At 45.6% G+C, this 26,857-nt stretch overlaps 2 protein-coding genes and 1 long non-coding RNA gene across 5 annotated transcripts; 2 read left to right on the plus strand and 1 right to left on the minus strand.

Annotated features, from left to right (window-relative positions):
• The first annotated feature begins 245 nt into the window (after positions 1–245).
• On the plus strand, positions 246–1,491 carry LOC148685223 (uncharacterized). The gene is made up of 2 exons (XR_015950421.1): positions 246–463; positions 1,177–1,491. It is a non-coding gene; the product is annotated as an uncharacterized LOC148685223 (long non-coding RNA).
• A 1,492-nt stretch (positions 1,492–2,983) lies between these two features.
• TMEM127 (transmembrane protein 127) lies at positions 2,984–16,391 on the minus strand. 2 transcript variants are annotated; one of them, XM_088671438.1, is made up of 5 exons: positions 16,261–16,391; positions 13,645–14,074; positions 10,921–11,038; positions 7,398–7,562; positions 2,984–5,787 (listed from the first exon to the last, which is right to left on the minus strand). In XM_088671438.1, exons 4-5 carry the CDS (start codon positions 7,552–7,554, stop codon positions 5,480–5,482), a joined length of 465 nt encoding a protein of 154 aa, XP_088527564.1. In that variant the 5' UTR covers positions 7,555–7,562; positions 10,921–11,038; positions 13,645–14,074; positions 16,261–16,391; the 3' UTR covers positions 2,984–5,479. The 2 variants fall into 2 exon arrangements, with proteins under 2 accessions (XP_088527564.1, XP_034973717.1); XM_035117826.3 differs by lacking the exon at positions 10,921–11,038.
• Positions 16,392–16,899: 508 nt separating this feature from the next.
• CIAO1 (cytosolic iron-sulfur assembly component 1) lies at positions 16,900–24,749 on the plus strand. Of its 2 annotated transcripts, none has more exons than XM_035117828.3 (8): positions 16,900–17,046; positions 18,982–19,147; positions 19,781–19,929; positions 20,271–20,382; positions 20,628–20,716; positions 22,159–22,360; positions 23,633–23,720; positions 23,915–24,749. In XM_035117828.3, the coding sequence occupies exons 2-8, from the start codon at positions 19,006–19,008 to the stop codon at positions 24,153–24,155; spliced, it is 1,023 nt and encodes a 340-aa protein (XP_034973719.1). In that variant the 5' UTR covers positions 16,900–17,046; positions 18,982–19,005; the 3' UTR covers positions 24,156–24,749. The 2 variants fall into 2 exon arrangements, with proteins under 2 accessions (XP_034973719.1, XP_034973718.1); XM_035117827.3 differs by having other exon boundaries at positions 16,900–16,994.
• Positions 24,750–26,857: the final 2,108 nt, after the last annotated feature.

Raw genomic sequence — 26,857 nt, forward strand, 5'->3', positions numbered from 1 at the left:
TCCGCCCGCGCGCTGCGTCCCGCCCCCTAAGCCCCGCCCGCCGGTCCTTCGACAGCGCCCCGCCATTGGCCGCTCCCTCCCCGTCCTCGCCGTCTGGTTGGAGGAGAGGGGCATTCCGCAGCCAGCAAGTTAGGCTGCCCCAGCTTCTTCGCTTGATCTTGCTGTCAGCCGCCGCCAACCCTCGTTTATGCCTTGTGACCCGCTCAAGGGCGCCTTGGAGACAGCAGGACCCCACTCGGGGCTGCCTCTCGCGATGCCTGAGTGGGTTGCTGGAGGAGTGGCTGTGTTTTTTGTAAGGTCAGGCCACCACCGCCGACTGAAATGTTGACACCTTTTTCCCCCACACCAAGCTTCAAAAGCAAAACCTCTTATCGCACTTAAGAATGGCGTAACTGCGCTGGGTATGAAAATCAGCAAGCTCTACCACCATGAAGATTGCTAAATCTTCATGTACTGAGGAAACGTAAAACATTTTACCCATCTGCATTTTTTTTTTGCGTACAAGTGACCGAAAAGGCAGTGCAGGATAATGGTTGAGCCGGGACACCAGCGTCCCAAACCCCAATCAGCCTTGAGGCCCTACCTCAAAGGGTTGGTGTAAGAACAGAAGACGGCAGTCCCTTGTACGTCATCCTGAGCTCAATTATGAGTTAGGTAAAGGTAAAGGGACCCCTGACCACTAGGTCCAGTCGTGACCGACTCTGGGGTTGCAGTGCTCATCTCGCTCTATTGGCCGAGGGAGCCAGCGTACAGCTTTCATGTCATGTGGCCAGCATGACAAAGCCGCTTCTGGCAAACCAGAGCAGCACACGGAAACGCCGTTTACCTTCCTGCCAGAGCGGTACCTATTTATCTACTTGCACTTTGACGTGCTTTCGAACTGCTAGGTTGGCAGGAGCTGGGACCGAGCAACGGGAGCTCACCCCGTCGCGGGGATTCAAACCGCCAACCTTCTGATCGGCAAGCCCTAGGCTCTGTGGTTTAACCCACAGCGCCACCCGCGTCCCTAATAATTATGAGTTACTCAAGTTCACGAACCTGGTGGAGAGGGAGGAGAAAGAGCAGCATAGTAACATTAATTGAACTTGAGTAATTGAATAGTTAATTGAATTATGAGTTACTCAAGTTCAATTAACTAATGTTACTATGCTGCTCTTTCTCCTCCCTCTCCACCAGGTTCGGAGGCAAATATTTCAAAAATTTGGAACTCCTGCTAGGACCCGGAGCTTAGAAGCCACAAACTTCCAATAAAACAAGAAGAGAGAAACTGCGACCCTCCAGACATTGCTGGGCTCCAACTCCCAGAAGCAGCAGCCAGGCAGGCAAATAAACATGTGATGGGAGTTGTAGTAGTGCAGCATTCATTCCTGCACTGAAATGCAGGGAATGTTAAAAGATGTATTCTCCCTTGTAGGCAAAACAGATCTTTCATAAAGCGCTAAATGGTTACTTCAAACACCTCAAGCCAATTAAAGCTGGCAGCAATCAAAATCAGTTTCAGTAAAACTTTTAATCCTAGATTTTCAATGATTCTCATAGGCTTTGAACACATTTTGGAATCATTTTGCACTGCTATATTGCCATAATGGGGAATACTCTGCATGGTTCCTGTATTTTAAATGTAACACATCTAACAAGAAGTGGCTTTAATTAAATGTGAAGTTATCATATCACAGGGGAAAATTCCCTCCTATCAGGATCTTCAAAACCACATATTTGTAAAGGTAAGGTAAAAGAACCCAGGACACATAAGACCAGTCAGATTTGACTAGCGTGCAGCGCTCATCTCCGTTTTCAGGCCGAGGGAGCTGGCATTTGTCCACAGAGTTTTTCCAGGTCATGTGGCCAACATGACTAAGCCACTTCTGGCACATGGGGCACTGTGACAAGTGCCAAAATGCATAGAAATGCCTTTTACCTTCCCGTGAAGGCAGTACCTATTTACTCATGCTGGTATGCTTTTGAACTGCTAGGTTGGCAGGAGCTGGGATAAAGCAACGTGAGCTCACCCCATTGCATGGATTTGAACTATTGGCAGCACCCACATTCTCTTATAAAGATGCATATTCGAACCCAAATGTGATCAGTTGCTTAAAATGCAGAAGGTAATCACTTTTTTAAAAAGTTTACATAGATGCCACCCTGCAGAACATTTGTCTTTGAATTTCCATTGGGTAAAGTTGCCATACCTAGTACAGTATTTTACAATTAGGTCAATTGGGGGTGGTAGTGTGAGAACAAACAAATCTAAAATACTTAGGATGTGAGATGCTGCCATCCTCTCTGGGGCTTAGATGTTCAGAGAACAAAGAAAGCAGTATTTGCTCTGAAAACATGTACATTTTACAAAGCCACAGGCACCCATATCTTCGAGCAAGAAAATCCACAAGAGCTGTCTACTCTGTAACAAAGTATTTCATTCTTGTCTTTGCAAATTCAGGACCACTTCTATCCCCATCCTTTCCATGTCAGCTTTAGATTTTATGTCCCTAATAGCAAACACCTTTGTTTTGTGATTATCTGTCTATCTCTGCATGCTACACATTCTCTTGGTAGTGTGTATATTGGTGTTTTCACATGTAGTTCCACAGGTTTAAAACTGCCTTCCTCCAGAGATCCAAGTGCCCTCCAGTAGTGATGCAAGACCCCTACATATATCACTAGCCTTCATAGATAAGAGAGAGTAGAAATTCTAATTCCTTGTCATGCATTAGCCTTAGAAGCAAACAAGTTCAAGACAAGTTGACAAGTTGGCTAAGGAACAATTCACACTTAAAGGACAGTAGCATAATGGTTTTAACAGCAAAGTAAAAAAAAGCTTTTTAAGATGCACATGCAAGGCATCTTTGGTGACTGACAGACAGCTTATACACAAGCAAACAATAGGCAGGTTTGGTTAATGCTTTCTAATGGTGTGTGGGTGAACAAGATTGCCCAGTTATGTGGTAATTTCTCTCAGCCATAGTATAAACACCCAACAAAAGACTATTTACATCCTTATTTTATTTTTGGTAGAAAAGGGTATTCAGGATTTTACAGATGGATTTAATCAGCAGTGCTTCATGAATGTTGTTCAAGGTCTAAAAATGATCACAGTAACCAAGTACACATGGAAACCAGTTTTGGTCAAGTCCCCTCTGGAAACAAGCTGAATGGAGCCACCTCCATACTGGAGATAAGTCAAACTCCCTTTGGCACATGGAGTGTCGCCAGTGTTGCTTTCCCTTCTCAGGGCCAGAAAATGAGAAGACTGCAAGAGTGACCAGCAAAATATTCCCGAGACCAAACATTGATCTCTTCGATAGCCAAAGATTAGAGATTAGGTGGAGATAGTAAAATTATGCATCCTATTTACAGCCAAACTATTTTCTCATATGCAGCAGTGGGGAAGGGGAGGAGAGAGGGGGGAGGGACAGCCTCTGCTCACACCACATACAAAAGGAGCTATGGAGTCAGCTCTGTTGACATGTGGAAGGCCCTCCTCTGGTAAAGACAGTGAGCAATAACAAGAGAACACAAAATGAGAATGCACCAGTGGCACATTCGTCACTCATTGAACTGGAGCTGAATGAAAACCACTCTTGGTCTAATCTCCTACAAACTGCTTTTTACAGACAGATTTCTTTCAAATTCTACAATTTAGTCCCGTTTCTCTCTCTTTTGGAGGACACAGAGAGGGAAGCACCTCATCAGAATCCAATTAAAGCCCCAGTTTTCAAGCGATTAGGATAACGCAAAGGAGTCACTACTAGTAGCAGGAAAATCTCAGCTACACTGCACATTACTTCTGCATGAACCAGTTCTAGACAGAGAAACTAGTAGACTGAAATCAGACAGACATCTGAAAGACAGGAGTGCCCTCAGGATATAGCTTCAGCATATCCTGAATGGCAACCTGTTTCATGGAAGTTTCACTGTTGAATCTCTGTCTTCCTAAGTTAAAGCAGGTCTTGCTTTTAGTTCTCCAAAGTGCCATCCCCTTATTTTTATTTTAAACTGAAACAGGCATCTCTTTCATCCACCCCCCTCATCTTTTCAGTTCAACATAACATCCCACCTAGTCATCAAAAAAGAGCTGCAGTGAGTAGGTCAAGTTCCTGGCTTATTCAAAGCTATTTTAGTTCAAAGCACTACAATACACAAAGAAAAAGGGGAAGTCCGTCATTACACAGAGCATCATGCACCATCTTGCATCGCTGCCTGAAACTATCAGGAATATCTCTGCCTCTCTGTGAAACAGTGGCTTAAGTTGGAAGAATTGCCTTTTGGGTTAGAGAGCTTAAAAACCAGAAGTAAATATAGTTTCAATTAAAACAGATTAAAAAATTAAAATCAAGCCTAGGATCAGATTTTGCATATAGTCTTGTGATAAATGAATAGGTGCCAATACTATCTCTTAAAAACTGGGACATGAGTGTGCACATAGGTATGTACACATGTGCCAACACAAACACACACACGCACACACCAGTGCCAACTGGAATGATAACCCTTTTAAAGGTGCTGTTCCTTTACTTCAAAAGGTAGCCCAGTCCATCCAGGAGATATTTAGTAGTGGCAATATCCTGGAACTGGCTCTGCCAAGTTTTGTTGATCCTCCCCCCCCCCACCCTTCCCAATGCCTATAGAGGAATGGGGGATATGAGAACAGCAAATAAAGTGCAAAATGTTTCTCTTAAGTAGCATGAGGCAGAATGTGGGAGAGGAAGCAATGGTGGCAGCAAGCTTACCATGCCTTTCAGAGAGAACATGAATCAACCCAAATGTGTCACCTCCCCACAAACCAGTGCATAGAGAAGGATTCCCACCTTTTGATGTGCTAAATGAAGAACATCTTTGCCCCCAGGTGTGAATATCAGTGAGAGTCACATTGCCCCCAAAGAGGCAGCGCCTCTGAGTGCGGGTGGATGAACAGTGCAGGACTGCTGAACTGACTACCACAAGTGTGCATACTAGTGTGAAAGATCTTATCACAATGCAAAAAAAACTGTGGACCCCCCCCTTCTCAAACACTTAAGTCAAGCTTGCACATGCCATCTCTTTCACATACAAGGCAAGACCTCTCCTGGAGTAGCTGTGCTTTGCCTCTCTGTACAGGACACCCAAGTGAGTGCAAGTAGCTGGACTGCCTGGGTCAAGTCTGTTGAGTCACAAAAAAGCACAAACCTATAGCTGGGTCACACCAGTCAGTTTTTTGAGTCACTTGCTGTATGAAACGCAAGGGGCTGGGAAAGAAAAATCACCCATAGGGCTGCTTTGGAAGTCACAGCATGAGCAAAGCTTCAGTCTGCAGCTTCAAAGTGAGTTCTCCTTCCCGGCTGGGAGGTCATAAAAGTGAGTGAGCCACCTGGGAAAGAAAAGCACCAGTGAGTGGCTCCAGACAAGGGAATGCAGTCCCAAGTGATTGTGTGCAGTTAGGATCTGCAGCTGGGCTAAAAGAAAGCCTTCTTTCCCACAGCCCGGTCGTTCAGTGGTAGCATTATGGTGTATATGCTGGAGGTGGCTGGAACTGGTTGATCACTTCGTATTCTGCTGGATAAGGTTCATTCTCTTCCATCTCGGAGAGAAGCTCCAATGCCTGCTCTTCCTCTTCAGTTGGGTAATGGCGCAGTAGGTTGGCAGCTGTGGCAAGGATGGAGGCCCCACCAGCTCCAGCCACCAGGTAAAAGCTAACGGCAAAGGTAACATACACTTGAGAGCCATGGTACTTTTTGTGCTGCTGCTGCTGCGCAAGAATGAGCTCCGAGGCCCAGTAACAAAACCCGATCACGGTGGCACACTGCAGCACTGAGGGCAGAAGCAAGAGAAAAGAATTAGAAACTGTTCCCCAGATTCTATATTTAGGTATTTTTATCACAAGCATTGCTCAGTGGAATTCGTTTGGCTCTAATGCCACTTCTTAAAAGCTTGTGGATATGGGTAATGTGGCACATAATCCTAGAAGTCATTTATCAGAATGGTAACACATTTACATTTGACTAATTTGAATTTGTGGGTGTGCATATTCTTGTTTCTATGCACAGACATGGAGATTTAAAGATGCAAGCCATATAGCAGGTTACACCATGGCTGAGCATGTTCCCATTTCTCAGCCCCACCCTCTTGCCTGACCTCAGAGGACATCAATGGAGCTTTGCCCAGTTAGTGAGGTTTGAAGAACAACTTCAGGGAAGACAAAAGGATGACAAAAGGTCTGCCCAGCCCTGGCCTAAGTAATGCATGCACAACACCTGTGATTTTTCTGTGCAAAATTCCTAAGTCCCAAACCAAAGAATTCAAGGTGCCCATGCAGAAAGAAGGCAAAACAAGGTATTTTATTGCTACAACTGCTTTAATATTTTTATTACTAGTTATATAGTCTTCAATGTACATACCACTGTATAGAGTAATATAAGCAGAAAGCAGGTCACAGGAATCACAGAATTGTAGAGTTGGAAGGAACCCCAAGAGTCATCTAGTCCAACCCCCTGTAATGCAGGAATCTCAGCTAAAGCATCTATAAGAGGTGGCTATCCAACCTCAGCTTAAAAACCTCCAAAGGAGAGTCCACTGCCTTCTGGGGGGAGTCTGGTCCACTTTTGAACAGCTCTTACTGTCAGAAAGTTCTTCCAGGTGTTTAGTCGGAATCTCCTTTTTTGTAACTTGAAGCCATTGGTTCAGGTCCTGCCCTCTGGAGCGGGAGAAAACAAGCTTGCTCCATCTTCCATTGGACACCCCTTTAGATATTATCAACATGCTTCTTAAATTATGGTGCCTAGAACCAGACACAGTACTCCAGGTGTGGTCTGATGACAGAATACAGTATAGTGGTACTATTACTTCCCTTGAGCTGGACACTATACTTCCACTGATGCAGCCTAGAATAGCATTAGCGCCTTTTTTCTGCATCTCATGGCTGACGCATGTTAAGCTTGTGGTCTACTAAGACCCCTAGATCCTTATCACATGTACTACTGACAATCCAAGTGTCCCCTAACCTATAATTGTGCAGCTGGTTATTCTTGCCCAAATGCAGAACCTTTGTCCCTACTGAAATTCATTTTGTTAGTTTTGGCCCATTCTCCAACCTGTTAAAGCCATCTTGCATCCCTGTGTATTCTTCTTGACATAGGAATGGGTAGCAGAGGGAGAATGTGCAGATGAAATTATGTTTTGGTTTGGTTAAAAGGCAAGAGGTTCATAGAAAAGGAGGGTATGGATAAGGAGAGAGGTGGCACTCCAAAGGAACCAACCAAGAATACAATTTAGCAGCCACATGGGTCTGGAGAAATTGCAGAGGCCATGAGTAGACGATGAACCAACCACATGGGCAACACCTTTTTGAACCATGACTTGCAAGCATAAGCTTCAGGTCCCCAACACAATAAACGAAGCAGATTAATCCCCTTTAACATTACCTGTGAGGATGTGGGCAAATGCGTAACGTCGTGTGATCTTCAGTGCAGGGTGCTTTGGTCCAAACACATCCAACAAGAAAGCTGAAAGGCTGCATATGATTCCCAAGAAGCAGAAGGCAGCAATAACCCGAAGCAACAAAACTGTCTGGGGGTTCATGCAGTAGCCTGTGGGGGGCAGGAGGGAGAATTCAAAGTTAGATTTCACACATGTAATTTACTGTTCCTAAGACCAGCTGCTTCCTGGAGTGTTCTGAGAATTAAACATATTAGTTTGTACCTGTGCCAGGATTTACATGGTACTTGGCATTATTTCCACATTATCTACACAATATAAATTCTGCATCTATGATGGGTTAGGCAGAAGTGAGGCTGTTCTAGTCCATACAGCTTAGAGCAGTTTTATATTTGTTAGCTGAAGATGAACTGCTAATGACACGCTGAAGACAAAAATAAAAGTTGTCACCATTTTAATGAAGTATTATAATATTGCTGGCATCAAGTTCTATGTGCCATGCTGATCAAACTGCTTGACACCTCTGTCATAAGAGCACAGATGTGAAAATATTGTAGCCTGGTGTGGACATTAAACAAAGAGAAACCTTTTATTCTGTGCATAAAAAGGAATTTCTCTCTTCCAGACTCACCTAGGGTTATTGCCAAAAGTCACTGCACAAGCTAAATAACTTCTGCTCATGGAACATAATTTGCCCTCGCACTCCATTTCCCGCCCCCTAAATCAGCGCTGATGCTTCCCTCAACCCTTTGGAGCAGATTTGGAGTAGTGAAGGTAGTCACGGGGAAAAGAAGGGAAAGTTTAATTGTGGAAGCAGTATTACCGTAGTTCTACTCTGCGATGATTTCTTTTAATGGCTACCACCACAAAACAAAGGACAAACAAGCCTTATCTGGTCTTATTTCATGGCTGCGTAGTCCAGCACATATTTGATAAACGAGACAGCTTTTTCCTTGAACACATTACAGTACTGACATATCAGTCCCCTTTGTTTGAAATGGGAATTGTGCCCAACCTCCCAGGGTTTTGTGGGAAAGACTATTATATAGCACTTTTAATATCCAATCACTTTACAAGTAGCACATTGGTTATGTGAGAGCACATTTTGCACTATACCATCAGAAATAGAGCACATTTTACAGAAATAAAAGTGCTGGGATATCATCCACTCATTTATAAAAGCCTTCACAAAATACACAATGCACTTTTCAAGCTATAGTCCACAACCTTGAGGATCACAGATGTGCTTTCTTGCTTTAAATAAAATTCATTTTCAGAGAATCCAGTGACAAGAGATGCACTACAGAAATTTACAGAAAGCTTGCAAATTTTGGATCGGCTACATTAATAGCAAATAAAATGAACTTGGGGGACTTGCTGCTCTAAAATCACTTTATTTGCCATTGGCGCAAGCAGAGTTACTCTATTATAGGTTTGTTGCAATATTCCATCATAGACTGCTTCTAATTGGATTCCAGCAGGATGTCTTTCTCAGGTTTTTTTCAGCTTCCCCCATGGTTGGGAACTTCTTTCTAGCTTGCATTGATTTGATAATGTTAATCATCTAATATTTCAGCCATTGTGACCCACAAAAGGGCTTACTTCAGTCCACAAGCCTTGTATATTCTATTTCCTCAAGGACATTTTCTATAAGTTTAACAATGGTTTTTCTTGTTTCCTTTTGAAGCTTACAAGATTGCTACAGGCTCCCTAAAGCATGGGAAGGGAATACCCAAAACAAATAACTTGATCCAAAATATAGCTAGGTTAGGAGGCAGGAGGGTGCTGTGTGTTACTTAGGCTTGAACAGGTTGTGGTAGCCATGTTGAATTCTTGACTGAACTGTCTGGAAAACTGACATTCTCCCCCAATGCCATCATTTAACACTCATTCCAACTCATGTTTGCCATACTGCATGGAGTGGGAAGAAGGGAGCTGCTGTTTAGAAGTAAACAAAAAGCCTCCTGGGCTCTGAAACTCATTTCACAGTACAGTAGGCCAGCTACTTATGGTTCTGGGGGTATGTGCGCCAAGGCAAAATCATCCAAAGTTGGGAATCCCTGAACTATCCCGCTACCACAAGGGGCTCTGAGACAGTTACAGAAAGGCCCTGGGAAGCTCTCAGGGCACTCCTGTGATCTTTGAAGAGCCTGGTATGCAAGGGAAACCCGCTAGGTACATGGGTGGGTCAGTGAGTGAAAATACATGGAGAGGAGAGAATTGAGTGCACTCTGTTTATTTATTTCTCCCCACCCACATGGTGTTATGTTCATGTAAGCAAAGTGAGTGCAAGTTGCGGGATTACCATACCCTGGATTCTGGCCTAAGTCCCACACATCTTAAAATAATCTTTTGGTCACTTGCAGTGCCTGCTTGTCCAAACAAGAGCCTTCTATTGCTCCCGAAAGGATAATCACGCAGATTCATTCTAGCTTATATTGGGCTTTTAACTAACTACTTGTCTGGGCAGCAAGGGTCATCTCCAGGTGATATGGGAAGGGAGCGTTTGTCAACTGGGAAAGAGCTGATTCCTTTTTCTTTAAAGCTACAAATCTAACAAAAAAGACAAATGTGTGGGAGGGCAGGTAAGGAGGAATTTTCATGGACTAGTTGCTTTTGCAGGCCTCTTTGTAGGGGTCTTTAAAACTGAACACACAGTGCTTTCTCTTCTTAAATGTGAAAACTGAAAAGTCCTGAGAAGTGTAGTTATTTCAATTTTATTAAAAAAAATTAAAATATAAATTAAAAAAAATTAAGTTCCTCACATTTTCCATCCTTTCTGCATAGAACTAGAAACAATTTATTTTAGAAAAATGAAACAGGGATTCTGAGGTTTCTAAAGGAGCCCAGAAACTACCTGCATCTGTTAGATGCAGAACCTCCCAAGACAACAGGCTGTTTTATGGCAGCTTCTCCATGACAATGGGCACCATAAAAAAACAGTTTAGTAAGATATACTGTCCTTTGTTTCAGATCAATTCATTTGCATCTAGTGCAGCAGCCACATAACCTAATACCAAAGGCATATTTACTTGGAACCTGATGTATAAAGCTAAAACACCACAGTAACAGCGATACCAGAATGAATCAGCCTCATTTGAATAGGAAATCCAATTCCTTTTGCTCCCATTAAGAGAACTATAGCTGGGACATAGTGGGGGGGGGCAGTTTGGGGGAGGGGGCCCTGCGTGGCTTTGTGAGGGCAGCATGAGAAGGCCCCAGCCTCAGTGAACGGCTGTTATGTCCTTCTCATGCGCCCTCCCCAAGCAGCTTTGTAAAGAGCACTTCCATGGCGCTCTGGCCACCAGTGACGCCTGACACAGTGGACTCCTTTTGCCCTTGGGGAGGGTGGGTCAAAAGGATGCAACAGCCATGTGCTCTTCGATCCAGAGTGAAGTTTAGGATCATTCCGCCCTTCCCGAGTGCTCCAGAGCGCCATGGGAACATGCTCCACTGCTAGTTCATAGTGCACTGCAAAGTATCAAAGGTAAAAAGGTAAAAGGTACAGACATGGGTGGTGCTGTGGTCTAAACCACTGGGCCTCTTGGGTTTGCCTGTTGGAAGATCGGAGGTTCAAATCTGCATGGCGGTGGTGAGCTCCTGTTGCTCTGTCCCAGCTTCTGCCAACCTAGCAGTTCGAAAACACACCAATGCTAGTAGATAAATAGGTACCGAAGCAACGTTTCCATGTGTTCTGGAACCTGTCACAGTGTCCACTCCCGTTGCGCCAGAAGCGGTTTAGTCATGCTGGCCACATGACCCGGAAAGCTGTCTGTGGACAAACACCGCCTCCCTCGGCCTGAAGCGAGATGAACGCCACACCCAATTGTCACCTTTGACTGGACTTAACCGTCGAGCAGTCCTTTACCTTTACCCTTTTACCTTTACCGCAAAGCAACTGAAACAAAAAAGCAAACAAACCAGCCCAGATCCAAAGCGCTCAGGGATCCCCAAACTTACCAGGCTTCGGGCCGGTTCCTCCGGCGCCAAACGCGCAGCGGGCCGGAGGGCGGGGGAACGCGCTCCCATACGCCGCCAGAAATGGCTTCTGCGCATGCGCAGATGTCATTTCTGGTGTACTTCCAGGTCGGCGCCGCGCCAGAAATAGCTTGTGTGCATGCGCACAAGCTATTTCTGGTGCTGCGCCGACCTGGAGGTGGGCAACCGCACTGCGGCGTGCCGGTAAGAGTGGGTGGGGGGGGTCATTGGGGGCCGCACAATTGGCTCGTGCGGGCCGCATCCAGCCCCCGGGCCTTAGTTTGGGGACCCCTGGCTTACAGTCTAAACACTGAGAGTGGCATAGACAAAGGGAGGGGAGAAGGGAGAGGGGCATACTCTACAAGGGATGAATAATAGTCACTGCAATTATTCACACAAAGGCTTCATTTCAGTTGGGCATGAGAAGGATTTAAGTAACAGGCATCATGGAAACCTTGGGTTTCATGGAGGTTATGGAAAGAAGACAGGTGGTACAATATACAGTGGAACCTCTACCTGCGACCATAATCCGTTCTGGAGGTCTATCCAGATGTCGAAACGAGTCACTGGGAGAGGCGCTGTTGTGCGCAGGTGGCAACTGCCCGCTTCTGCGCATGTGTGAACGGCGGCAAACCCGCTGGTTACTTCCAGGTTTGCCGTGGACATTGGGTGAAATGGACGCAAGCGGAGGCGGACATATAGGCAAGCCCTCATGCATCAGGGTCCTCCTCCCACTGATTCCCCACATCCCTGTTGCCCAGGCATAGGCAAACTCGGTCCTCCAGATGTTTTGGGACTACAACTCCCATCATCCCTGACCACTGGTCCTGTTAGCTAGGGATGATGGGAGATCAAGTCCGAAAACATTTGGAGGGCCGAGTTTGCCTATGCCTGCTGTTGCCCAACTAATTAGCCAGACTAGCTGAGATACAGAGCTCAGCTATTTCCTGTGCTAATCAGCTGGGAGGCAGAAAGGTGCATGATGGCATCTCCTCACCACTGATGGTGTGGGTGAGAGAGGGGTGGAAGGGACGCCTGACCCACAGGCTACATGTGCCTCCAACCCACCATCTATGATTGCATGGTAGATGCCATTGGTAGCAAAGAGGTTGCCTGGCCCTGTGGGTGTTCTGGAAATTTCAGGCATAGTAGGCAGTGTTAGTAAATGAAATAAATTGCTTTGGCAGTGGTAGAACAGGAGCATCAAAGATAACAAACCAAGGTACTTTATAATCCTCAAAGGCACCTATTTTAACAGTAGGGAGCTACTTTGCCTGTTAGAAGAGAGCTGTTGGGACACAGCCAATTGTTGGGTTGAACGTTAACCACACACAGAGTTGTAAAAAAAACCCTATCTTAATTGTTTGGTTACTGGCAATGACTGCAAACTCAGTTAGGTTTCTTCTTATATGCTTAATGCGTGGTCTGACCTTGCCCTCTCCAGAACAGAAGCATCACATTAAGTTACAAGGGAGGGAAAGGTCACTGCAGGTGGTAAGAGGGAGGAAAAGGAATTATTGAAGAAACAAGTTTTTTGAACCCGCAAGAAGTTGCAGTGTGCATTCTTTTTAGTAGTGACAAGCTTCTTGTCAGTTATGATCTGTTCTGCATCATAAACATAGCCAAAGCTGGGAATATGAAATTGCATGGGATGTATGTTGCAAGAGCCAGCCAGAGCTTAAATAACAGGTTTATGATTTAAGCCCATGTCTAACTTTTGTAAACCACTCTGAGGTTTGTTTGTATTTACAATCAAGTGGCATATAAATGTTATGCAATAACTTTATCCCACTGCAATGAATGGAACATTGGCAGTTAAATTTTGACAAGATTAGTGCCCAAAAAGACTGAACATTTAAAATACCATTATAACAAAGTTGATACAAAGTATCCTTTTGACAGCACTTAGTTCTACACTGTTTAGCTGTAAGTAAACTCCTCTAACATTGGGATTTACATCTGAGTAAACATGCAAACAAAAATGCAGAAACTGTAGGGGTAGGTGGGGCAGCAAGTTTCATTGCCACAAGGACCTATCCCTTCATAACTTCTGGGTTGGTAAATATGTAATACCAGGAAACAAGAATCAGGAAACAAGAATCAACTCCTCTACAGGCAGTTGATTATATGACACCAGGAACCACACACACAAAATTCACCTTGGTGAGCACAAGGTTACACCGAACAGCTACTGTGTGAATTAACCTACCTCAATTTCTGTTTAAAGAATGCACACTATACACAATTCACTCTCACCTTTAAGTAATTCCGGGTCTACATATCCTAGCACATCAGCAACTCCCAGCTCTTGGCGAGAACAAGTGCCCCCATGAATCCGTAGCCAAGCAGGCTCTGCTAGTGCAGTACACAGGGCAGTTATTGAGAGGGCACCAGGCAATGCAGAAGCCAAGCTCCTTTCTGGCTGCTTTGGCAAGGCACTCCCATCCTGGCCTCTCCGCCTGCGCCCACTGGGCAACACCGAGCCACTTGGGGTGTACATGGATCCTCTTTCTGAGATTAGGCCAAATAAGTCCAACGAGACACACTATGGAGAGACGCCCTTGGGATCTTCTGGAATGGGTGAGTGGCCAATGATTTTGGGCACCAGTCAGGGGGAGCAGACTCACAGAAGGCTGCAGGCAGAACAGAGCACCAGATGAAGTGTCTCTTCTGCACTCAGAAGAACCTGGAAAAGACAAACAGATCAAGCCTTGTAAATACCCTCTCACCTGTGGAAAGTTAAGGGCTGCCTCAAGGTGACCAAGTCTGACCAACATTTCTTCCTTTTTTGGTACAAGTGAGCAGACTCGCTGATTTCTGTGGTGATTCCCATGGTTAAGCAGATGAAATACAGCAGTTTCCCTGCACCTCCCAAACACACAATGCCAAGGTACCTGGGTTTAAGAAGGGATCATTACTGTAATTCTCAGGCCAAAGGAGATTAGGGCCAGAGTTCAGAAAGGTGGCAAAATTTTTGCTAATGAGTCCTTTTAATAAAAGAACTTCATAAAAACTACAAGTACTATCATGAATAATAGACTCATTATGTTCCAATATTAAATTGCACAAAAGCAGTGTTTTTAAGAGCACTTACTGATGCTCCCATTTTATATCTCGTACAGCAATGCTAGCAAACCAAATCAACCCATCAAATGGCAACAGCCTATTCAGCATTTGTAAAACCAATGAGTTGGTCATGGATATTAGACATTCCTGTAAGGATGTATGACTGTATGGCTTGAAATTAGGAGTAGTGGTAGCCCCCCCCCATAGCATTTCTTTATTTTTAGGTAAATGGATTTGTGCCTTTGATATGCATATCTAGCACCTCAACCAACTAAATTGTTTCTAAACAACAGTGAAGCCAGTTAAGTGTTCCAAGGATGCTCCACCAAGCCAATACATATCTTGCATGTTATCCCACTGAACACTTTCAAAAAACTGTGTAGATTTCAGCTGGCTGGAGATAATCAAACATGGTGTATAAAAGAGCTGAGAGACAAAGGTCTTGTACTTTTGTCAAAATGGCACCTTTGTTTATCTACACATACACACACATAACTTTTAAGCAGAACAATTAGTGCCTTTGACATAGCCACACTGTGTTGTTCGTTTAATTATTCCAAGTCCACTGAATGCATCACACAAGAGCCATTCAAGCTGTGTGATGTCAGAGGATATTAGACATTTCCATACATCTAAGTATTTTGGAATGAAGAATGAAGGGAAATCATCATTCAAACCATCACAGCTCAAGCAGCTGAGTCCATTTAACAGATTCCACAGAAACCATTCAGTTTACTTAATAATATTAGACATTTACCTGATTAAATGGTAACCAAGTCAAAATAACATAAATAACTATGTATTCTTTCTGCTTTAACTTCCTCTGTTTATCCTCTCATTTGACATAAGGAACCCTGTACATGCCCAGGGATAGGTTTCTTTCACCAGCCAAAAGAAGAAAAAAGATGCCTTTTTTAGTTTGGTTTGCCCCCACTGCTCCCTCCCAATCCCCTTCCCTTTTGTGTTGTCTTTTAAATTGTAATCCCGAGAGCAGAGATAATCTTAATGAGCATTATAACCTTCTCGCAGGAACTTGTATTTTGCTGAGGAGCAAGGTAAACATACTTCAAGTACACATAACATGGAAACAACCCTGCTCTCACCTTTCTTAAACTGCTCACTCTCTAAACAACGAAAAGTACCTGAAAAGCTTAACAAGTTTGTTACAGAGGAAGCTTTCACAGACTAGGGCACAGCTGGCAGGCTTCAGTCTTGTGGAATCTCATTTATTTTTCCTTAGAACCCCAAGACTCACCACCCGGAGCCAGGTGCTAAAGGGTTGTTGCCAGCGCTAGGCCCGTGGAAATCAATGAGCTTGAGTTCCTCGTGCCCTCTGATTTCAGTGGGTCTACTCTTGAGCAGGACTAGCATTGACTGAAACCCCCAGAACTAAGGAATCCTCCGGCCAGGGATTTGTTTTGGGTAGTAGAACTCAACTCGGGCATACAGTATTTTTTAACGTAAGGAAAACATCCACTCGGGGCTCACCCGCCCATTTCAGTGAGTAGCAAAGAGGCGGCGTGATTTTGTTGTCATTATCAAAACACATCGGAAGCCGGAAATCCAGGCCACTGTACTGGCTACCCTCCCGGGGAGCAGTGGAAACCGATCCACGTTCCACCCACACCTGGGCCAGAGCCACTTCCTCAGGGAGAAGCCCTTCCCCGGCCCCCGGCCCCCATTTCCTCATTCGCTCGGGGGCCTCCGAGAGAGGGCGCTCTCCCTCTGATCCTCCCACCCCAGGGGGCCCCTCGGTGACACAAAGGGGCGCCGCCCTGACCTGACCGGTCGGACTCCCCAACTCACCGCTCGGCTCCTTTCCCGGGCGCTGAGCCCCGTCGGGCCTCGCCTTTCTCCGCCAACCGCTTCCAAGGCCGCGGCACTCAGCGGGGGCCGGCGCCTTCCTCCTCCTCCTCCTCTTCCGAGCCCGACCCCCCCGCTGCCACCAAACAACAGCCGCCGGCGACTTCCGCTTCCGGCCGGCCGCGCGCACGACGTCACGGCGCTATGGGCGGGAGAAGGGGCGGGCGCCTTCTAAAACGTAGGAAAAGTCAGATTAAAATTCACGTCAGCATTTCTCAGCCCTGTATTGTTGTTGTTTTTCTTGACTGTTTCTTGTCTTTATCTTTTGGTAAACCACTTTGAGGGTTTATTCTTTTTACGCCAAGGGGTGAAGTAAAATAAATAAATAAAACAACTTTGTTCCTTTGAAAATTGCAGTACGGCCAGTTCAAGAACTGAGTAAAGAGATGCAGTCCATCTTTCCTTCCAGTACACACACACATCCCTTTCTCGCCGCACACTGACTCTCGCAAAGCATGCTGGGAACCGTAGTTTCCGCGTGGGGTCTTCACTTCCGCTCCGGAGGGGGGCGGAACTCACGGCGAGGGAGTGGGCTCTAGGGGGCGCTGTGGCAGGAGCGGCGCCTGCGCCTAGAGGTCCCCTGTGGGAACTGGGGAGGAAGCGCAGAGGCTGGTAGGAGGCAACGGAGCTGGGTGGCTTCCTCCGGGCTGCTGAGGGAGGGTTTGCCGGAGCTGAAGGTACATGGTTCTTCTCTCCCTCCTCCTCTAATTCCCGCAACAACCCTGAGAGGTAGGCTAGCCCAAAGTCACACGCCGTGGGCGTCATGGCAAAGGAGGGGGAAGTGTTGGAGCCCGGTCTCCTAGGTCCTAGCCCGACACTCCGCTACCCCGCTCTGGCTCTCTCATCCAGCTACCATTTATCTCTTTTCTTTTATGCCCAAGACATGCAGCTGATAGAACGTCCTTGTCCAGAGGCAGAATACCTTTGCATAGCAAACTGCAGGAGTAAAATAAAAGAGAAGAGCCGCTGCTCTCAGAGGCACCTGGAGTTAGCTGCTGTAGGAAGTGAGATGCTATACTGTACTAAGTTGAGCCTTGCTTTGGCCAAGAAAGAGAAGTGCAACCTAGGGATGGGTGGATAGATAGATAGATAGATAGATAGATAGAGCTGCATATAGGTGATAGATGTGAATGAACTGTTGTGTACAGAGGCTGTGGAAGCAGGTGATGCAGGGAGTGATCAGTAAGGTTTGGTTGTTGGTCCTGATCTGATGCCCTGCTTTGTGGCTGGCTCCCTGGAAACACTGGCTGAGCGCTTTGGGAAATAGCCAGACTCTCACTGTAAGCCAGCAAGGTTCACACACAAACACACATACAAATCTTTTTTCGCTGTGGTTTTGGATGTAGCTTGAAGTGTGTATTTTTCTTGGGCCCCCATCCCACCCTCTGCAGTGGCTTGATTCTATAAATGTTGACAGCATCTAATGGTCTGCTTAGAAGTCTATTTTGGAAATTAATAAATAATGCAATAGGAATTGGGGTTTATTTCTGGCATGTTCTTAGGTACTGCACAACTCATAAAATTGTAGAGTTAGGAGTGACCCTGATTATCACCTACTCCAGTCTCCTGTAATACAGGAATTATAGATACCTGTAACAGGTTACGTACTAAATCAAACCAGAGAAATCTAACGTTGAATTGTGTGATATATTTCTTCTTCAATTTGAATATACTTTTCCTTTCCTTTTGAATGACATTCTCAACAAATGTTATACTTTTCCTTTCCTTTTGAATGACATTCTCAACAAATGTTTTACCAGGCCTTAGTTCAAATTATGTAGCTTCTGAGAGCCACATAAAACTAACCCTCTACAGCAGTCTTCCCAACTGGTGGTCCACCTAATCCACCCAGGAAGTCTGTGGCACATACCCATCAACTGTCTGGTACATCTCATTTTGGGGTGCCCTCCTCTCCCGCAGGTCATGCATCCCAGTTTGCATTGGGACATGTTGGAGGGTATGGTGGCGCCATTCACATAACAAAAACTCCCACAGAGATATCAACCAATTTCAAAGGCTTGGCTTTTGGGAAACGGGATCCTCAGTACTTAGCTAATGGAGAACCATTGCTGTACAAGCTTGTGGCCCTTGTCCTCCTGTGATCACAGAGTCAAACGGAAACCTACTTTTGTCACATTTCTTCCCTTGTCTGCGAACACACAGTTCTGTAGTGTACCAGTTACTAAACTTTCTGCCCTTCCCCGCAAGGACCACTTGAAACTTGCTGATGATCTTAGTGGACTACTTTAATGATTTTTCTGCCCATTGTAGCAATTGTAATGCACTGTACTAGATATTGTATACTTTTAAATTGCATTTTTATTGATTCTTCTATTGCACTGTCGTTTATATTCCATAGAATTCAAATCATAAAGCAATAAAAGAAGCAATAACAATAAATATCACTATTGAATGAAGACATGATGTGACCCACTGGACTGAAGGTTGCAGATCACAGTTTTAAAACACTTGCATAATGCAAAAGGCATATGGGATGCATGCCTGGAGGATTTTCATTATACACCTTGATAAAATAAAGGCTTTATTCTGCAGTTGCAAATCAATATGTTAGAATGCTGTGCAGTCTTGTTCAGGAGATGCCTGAATTGCAAGTTCTAAAATCATTCTTCCTTTTTGTTGGTCTCATTCTTTGCTGCTTCATAGGTTCTGTGGGGACTGTTTGGTGTTATGATGAAGGATTCCTTGACACTTTTGTCTCGCATCCCAGCACACCCAGATTCCCGATGCTGGTTTCTCGCTTGGAACCCTACAGGGAGTCTCTTAGCTTCCTGTGGTGGGGACCGTAGCATTCGAATATGGGGGAAAGAAGGTGAGCTAGTCTGCCAGTTTGGAGTGCAATCCTAACACAATTTACTTGAACTCAGTGGGACTGAGTAGACATGGTTCAGATTGCTCTCCCTGTTCTCATTCCTTGAAAGTAGGGGGAGAGAAACAGACAACCAAGTCTTGGTCAAGGGTGTTCATTATGCAATTGGGAGAAGCATTGCACTCTGGGTTCCATGCTGCATCTTATGCTGGGAGGGTAGAGAAAGACTTGTGATGTGTGACCCACCTATAGATGAAAGACAGGTGTCAGGGATCTTTGGACCTCCTATCCCTTGGCCATTGGCCAGGAATTTCTGTCATCCCATATCCATGCCTAGGCCCGCTTAAGACAGCTATGACGAAAAAGTGTGCGCTAGTTCCAAGGGGGAGTTGAGTGTGCAGGACGTCATTAGATCTCTTTCCCCATGATGCTTTTTAACTCGGGTGGTGGTAACAGCAGCTCTTGATTTTTCTGGCTAGTTTAGGTGGATCTGATCCCAGTGTAAAGCTGAACCAGGTAAACACCTCTCTAACTTGGTTTATGTAGTGACCTCTGCAGTGCCAGGAGGAGGGAGGACGACTCTCCAGTGGACCCAGAGATGTGTCACAGTTCCTAATCGGCTTTCTCTCTTGGCAGGTGATACCTGGGTGTGCAAGTCTGTTCTGGGTGAGGGACACCAGAGAACTATCCGCAAGGTGGCCTGGTCTCCCTGTGGGAACTACCTGGCTTCAGCCAGTTTTGATGCTACCACCTGCATTTGGAAGAAGAACCATGAGGATTTTGAGGTGTCTTTTGGTTTTGTTGCGGCTGCTGCTTATCTCATGCTTTTCAGTTGATTAAAATCTGTCACAATTGAATACATACACACATGCAAACTCATAACACATAGCCAAAACCCTCCAGATCTTGCTGGACAAGCTCCTGTCAGCCCCAGCCTGCATGGCCAATGCTCATAGACATTGGGAGTTGTAATCCAACATTGTCTGGAAGGCACCATTTCTGCTACCCCCAGCAATAGGGAATGTTTGTTGTGTTTTCAGGTGTATCATCCTGCCACATTGTCAGGTTTTCACACAGCTTCCTGGTTACCCTTCTCACATCCCCGGGACCCCTTTTCTCTTTTCAGTGCGCAGCCACTCTGGAGGGCCATGAGAATGAGGTGAAGTCAGTGTCATGGGCACCATCTGGCAGCCTTCTGGCCACTTGCAGCCGAGACAAAACTGTCTGGGTTTGGGAAGGTGAGAGCCACAAAAGTGTTTGAGAGGACGGAGCTGGGGCAAAGGAATTGGGATTTTCACTGTGTGTGAATATACTTGATGCATGATGGTTGGGAGTACAGACATGGGAGGGAATCATAGAATTATAGAGTTGGAGATGACCCCAAGGGTCATCTAGTCAAACCCCTTACAATGCAGAAATCACTGCTAAGAAGTGCCTTGTTTCTTGAACTGTTCCCCTACATCCCCCCTCTTCTGTGCTGCAGTGGACGAAGAGGATGAATACGAGTGCATGAGTGTCTTGAATTCCCACACACAGGATGTCAAGCATGTTGTCTGGCATCCCAACCAAGAGGTGAGTGTTCCCTTCCTGTATGGCAGACAGCTGGTATCCTTGGGGTGTGGTGTCTTGGAGACCTATCAAACAGGGCAGTATTTCTATAGCCCCGTCATAAACTGTAAACATCTGTATTTCTGTCCTTCCTGCCCCCTCCCATCGAAGCCTTATAGCCCTCCTAACTGAGCAACAATACCCTTGTGTTGCAGTTTTTGCACTCAGTTGCTGCAGCCTCCTGATGCTAATGGGGTGTGTGGACTGGAGTATTCATTTCAACATGGGCATTAGAAGTAATTCAGGAATGACATGGCTGATCCATAAAACTTCATCCAGAGAATTGTAATGAGTACAAAGCAGCAGCTCTCCTTGGGTTTCCCAAATCAGACAGTGGGAAGATGGTCATCCCCACCAACCCAGGGTGGATTAGGGAGAGATCTTTGTGCAAGGAGCCCTGTCCACTCAGGGTCTGGCTGGCAGAGGGAAGAAGACTCCTCAGGAACCGGCCCTTCCAAGGTCTGACTCAGCACATTTTGCTGCCTGGGGCAAAGGATCAAATGAGGTTGGCATTCAACCTTTATTTACTTGACATCTGATGGGAGGGCATTCCACAGGGCAGGCGCCACTACCGAGAAGGCCCTCTGCTTGCTTCCCTGATACCTCACTTCTCGCAGTGAGGGAACTGCCAGGAGGCCCTCGGAGCTGGACCTCAGTGTCCGGACTGAATGATGGGGGTGGAGACGCTCCTTCAGGTATACTGGGCCAAGGTCATTTAAGGCTTTAGAGGTCAGCACCAACACTTGGAATTGTGCTCAGGAACGTACTGGGAGCCAGTGTAGGTCTTTCGAGCACAGAACAAATCTAAACCGTGGAAGATCCCTGATTAATTATCTCGTTTCAGGGATCTTTCACGGTTTAGATTTGTTCTGTGCTCGTTATATTCCCATGATTCTCTTTTTTGCTATGTTTGCTTCACCCACTCTGAAGCGGGAATGCAGGCAAAGGGCTCTTCAGCACCAGCAGTGGGGCTTTGTCATCTTCACAGCTTAGGTCTGTTTTCCTGTTTCTTGGAAGTTGCTGCTTCTCTATGGATCTGTTTCTCCTGGAAACTCCAGCAGGATCCTTGATATCTTTGTTGCCCTAGGACAAGAATTGCCAAAGTGGCGTGCCCCCCATGTTGCTCAGCTGCAACTCTCATCACCCATGACCACTGGCTGTTTTGACTGGGGTTGATGGGCATGGGAGTCCTAGAAGAGAAGGCACAACACTGGCTACCCATACCCTAAGTGCTGTAAACATGCTTTTGGCGTTAAAATAAATTCTGGGATTATCAGGAAGCTGAGTTTTATGTCTTAAACATTCTGCATTCCCCTCCATGCTCTCATTGAACAACCCTGCTCTCAGTTCTGCCCAGAGGTGTTTTGTTCCAACACTTACTTGTGATTTTTCCTTTCCACTGCCAGCTATTGGCATCAGCAAGTTATGATGACACTGTGAAATTGTACCGGGAGGAAGAGGACGACTGGGTGTGTTTTACCACCCTAGAAGGGCATGAGTCTACCGTGTGGAGCCTGGCCTTTGACCACAGTGGGGAGCGTCTCGTCTCCTGCAGTGATGACAAGACAGTGCGCATTTGGCGCCAGTATAAGCCGGGCAATGAGCAAGGTCAGTGGCATTTGCAAAGATAGAATGGATCTGTTCAAAGAATTGGATCTGCCTAGTTTCCCAAGGGCCATGGTAGCTAAGATTTGAAGTTTTTGTTGCTGGCTTCTGTAGGGTCTGAAGAGCTGTTACTGGTGGCAGTGCAGAAGTGCAGCCTCTCTTAGGCTTTCTACTGCTGTTTTTTTCATTTGGTCAAGGATGTTGTTTGACTCTGCCTTCCATTAACAGCAGTCAGCATAGCCAGTGGTCAAGGATGATGGGAGCTGTAGTCCAGCAACGCTTAGGGGACCACAGGTTCCATATTACATAGCTAAAATCAACCACCACCACACATGCCAATAGTAAATGCCATTCTCTGTGGGCTGGTTCTGAAGTATGCAAAGCTACACCATCCACAAAGAAGAAGCACTAAGGTTTGCAGATGTACAAAAAATCCTTAGGAAAATAGCCTAAGGGTGACAGCCCAGTGAGAAATAGGCATGCTCCTTGGACACAAAATGCTGCTGCTGGTGGGGAAGTAAGTCAGTATTATTTTCCCCTATATTAGATATGGGGGACCTGGGGCTGAGAGAGCATTGATTCCTGCCTAAGACTCAATGAGTTCATGATAGAGGTTATGTTTGAACAGGTAGGGTGTGTGTGTGTGTGTGTGTGTGTGTGTGTGTGTGTGTTCATGTTCAAATTTACAGCTCAGAATCTTAGCCACTGTGCTATATTACCTCTTCATGCAGATTCTCTGAATACAGACACACACACAATTTTGTATTCTTTCATCTTCTTTAACTTTGTGATCGTGGAAATGAAGCATGGAACAGTTATCTGAAAAGGGGGTTTGGGTAGGGAAGGCAAGTGTCTCAGCTCTTATCACTGAACCCTTGTTGAGTAAAAACTGTAGTGGGGGGGGGGGAGAGTGAACCCTATTCTGCCCAACCACATGAGAAAGTGCAGTTATGAGAATCTCTGGAAGCTGGAGCAATCTAGAGCTAATTAAGTGGTGTTTGAAAAGTTCAGTTCCAGGGTTCTAGCACCTAAGCTGAAGTGCTGACCAAAGACTAGACTTAAGTGTGTCAGGATCTCCTTGCTGCAGGATGTAAATGGGGAACTTCACAGCTTCTGCATCCAGTGGTGACCCTTCCTTCCTTACACTTTAGTTTCTGAAGTGAAAAAGTATTAGTGGGGTCTGTGGAGCTTAAAGTTGCCTCTCTTTGCAAGAAGCTTTTGGCCTATGAAGCAAAGCAGACAGGCTCAACCTAAGGAGTTGTTTGTGTGTTGCAGGTGTGGTCTGCAATGGGACAGATCCTACCTGGAAATGCATCTGCACCCTTTCTGGCTTCCACACAAGAACCATCTACGACGTGGCATGGTGAGTATGCACGGCAGAGGAGAAGTCTTGTGTAGCAGCTTGCAAATCATTCTGGGGACCAATCAGTCTGTTCCAGTCAAGTGGTAAAGCTGTTCTGTGGTTGTATCACTCCATGTGATAGGGCAGCTGACCTTTGCACAGATCACTGGTATGTTCAGGCCCATAGTCCATTCTTTTCGTTTCATCCTCTGCAGGTGCCAGCTAACGGGAGCTTTAGCCACGGCTTGTGGAGATGATGCCATCAGAGTATTTGAGGAGGAGCTGCTCTCAGACCCCCATCAGCCCACTTTCACCCTTACTGCCCATATGGCCCGGGCTCACTCCCAGGACGTGAACTGTGTGGCCTGGAACCCTAAGGAGCCTGGGCTGCTGGCTTCATGCAGCGACGATGGAGAGATGGCATTTTGGAAATACCAGCGCCCCGAGGTCTGCTGAGTGTCCAAATTTCCCAGCATCCTCTGACAATAACACAATTCTAGTAGTGTAAGAGTGGCACACATGTGGGCAGCAAGCTGGACTGCACCCCCTCTGTAAAGGCAATTAAAAAGGTGACATCATTTAACCTTGTTATGAAGTACCTCCCCCTTTCCACAAGAGCTGCTATGCCAGAGCTATTACCTAGTGGGGCAGGGGGGGGGGGTCAGCTGAGTCTTCTGCAGAGATTCATGTTGTTGACCAAGCAGGGTCTTGTCTTGCAGCTGGGTAGAAAATCCCGAAACTACATAGGCTGGGTTTTCTTAGCTTCATCACTCCTTTTTAAAACAAAGCCAGGGTTGCCTGCAGAAAGACTGTCCTGCTGATTAGGCATTTCTTACCAGTTGGGAAGCAACAGGCTTTGTAACTGCTGGGTTTATGCTAAAATATGGTTGTATAAGATGTAGGTTTGGGTTGGGAGGTGGTGTTGCAGAGGGAGAAGAGTAGTTCTGAGCAAATGAGCTTGTGACATATGTAAAATTTATTTTGACCATGTGCTATTGTATGTCTGCTGCTATCTCTAAATGGGTTTTTATGTTAAAAATGCAACTAAGACTCTGCCATGCCAACTACTTATTTGACATACAGGGGTCACCATCCAACTTCTTAAGAGACAGAAGTGCTGTTCAGCTATCAGAAATTAGTTGGCAATTTGCCTGGCTGATTCCAAAAATGAAAATGCCAACATATTTCAGCAAAGATGGGTTGAGTTGTCTTTGTCAGTTCATTTCCCCCCTCATTATAAAATGTGTGGGAGTTTTCTCATGGGAAAGGTATCGTCATCTCATCCGGGTCAAATACTTCAACATGTGAGGCAGGGATAGGTGGTTTCACAAAAAAATTCTGCATGAATTGCAACCTCAGAAGGCAGAGCAGGGAGTCAAGGAGCCCTGGTCGAAATGATTTCCAAACTCCCTCTATATGGTATTGTCTTTTGGGTTCTTGTAAGCACTTCAAGATGGTGGTGCTCATGGTTCTCCCCATTTTATCCACAAAGCAACCTTGTGATGTTGGTTAAGCTGAGACACAGTGACTAAAGCCCATGTCACCTAGTGACCTTCATGACCAAGGTGATATTTGAATTCTGCTCTGTCCAAGAATCTCTGATAACCACTACATCATGTTGACTCCCTGGACACATTTGTTAGGGCTGATGAAAGTTGGGTTCCATCACTATCTGGAAGGCTGGAACAAGGTAACACAAAGCAATTGTTTCCAAAGAGATGGTTGTGTTAAGTCTGTTGCAGCACAAAACAAATTGGAAAATCAACTAATTGCAGAGACAAGTATATTAGTTTTGCATGAAGCAGCACATGTATTGATTCTGCCAGCAAGGTAATATTAGATACCTACACTAGAGAGCAGAGAGATAGCCACAGATGACTGTGCTGCTGTTTCATATTCCCCAATCAGGATAACTATCTTGCTCATGCTAGGGCATCTTAATTAGCTTCCTGCACCCACAATAGAATCCTAATTACAAGCCAGAAAAGCAAGTGTCAAAGACATACTTCAAATTGGGGCTAGGACAATGGGACAGCCCAAAAGTGTGCATGTGGAAAAGGTAAAAATACATGCAGAGAAAGTCTAGGACAGGGTAGTCAACCTTTTTATACCTACCACCCACTAATGCATCTTTCTTGATGGTAAAATTTCCTTACCGCCCACCAGTGCTCATAGAATCATAGAATCATAGAATCATAGAATCATAGAGTTGGAAGAGACCACAAGGGCCATCCAGTCCAACCCCCTGCCAAGCAGGAAACACCATCAAAGCATTCCTGACAGATGGCTGTCAAGCCTCTGCTTAAAGACCTCCAAAGAAGGAGACTCCACCACACTCCTTGGCAGCAAATTCCACTGCCGAACAGCTCTTACTGTCAGGAAGTTCTTCCTAATGTTTAGGTGGAATTTTCTTTCTTGTAGTTTGAATCCGTTGCTCCGTGTCCGCTTCTCTGGAGCAGCAGAAAACAACCTTTCTCCCTCCTTTATATGACATCCTTTTATATATTTGAACATGGTTATCATATCACCCCTTAACCTTCTCTTCTCCAGGCTAAACATACCCAGCTCCCTAAGCCGTTCCTCATAAGGCATCGTTTCCAGGCCTTTGACCATTTTGGTTGCCCTCTTCTGGACACGTTCCAGCTTATCAGTATCCTTCTTGAACTGTGGTGCCCAGAACTGGACACAATACTCCAGGTGAGGTCTGACCAGAGCAGAATACAGTGGTACTATTACTTCCCTTGATCTAGATGCTATACTCCTATTGATGCAGCCCAGAATTGCATTGGCTTTTTTAGCTGCTGCATCACACTGCTGACTCATGTCAAGTTTGTGGTCAACCAAAACTCCTAGATCCTTTTCACATGTACTGCTCTCAAGCCAGGTGTCTCCCATCCTGTATCTGTGCCTTTCATTTTTTTTGCCCAAGTGTAGCACTTTACATTTCTCCTTGTTAAAATTCATCTTGTTTGCTTTGGCCCAGTTGTCTAATCTGTTAAGGTCATTCTGAAGTGTGATCCTGTCCTCTGGGGTGTTAGCCACCCCTCCCAACTTGGTGTCATCTGCAAACTTGCTCAGGATTCCCTCAAGCCCATCATCCAAGTCATTGATAAAGATGTTGAACAAGACTGGGCCCAAGACAGAACCCTGTGGCACCC

Source organism: Zootoca vivipara, chromosome 6 (assembly GCF_965207765.1).
Source record: "Zootoca vivipara chromosome 6, rZooViv2.hap1.1, whole genome shotgun sequence".
NCBI lineage: Eukaryota > Metazoa > Chordata > Lepidosauria > Squamata > Lacertidae > Zootoca > Zootoca vivipara.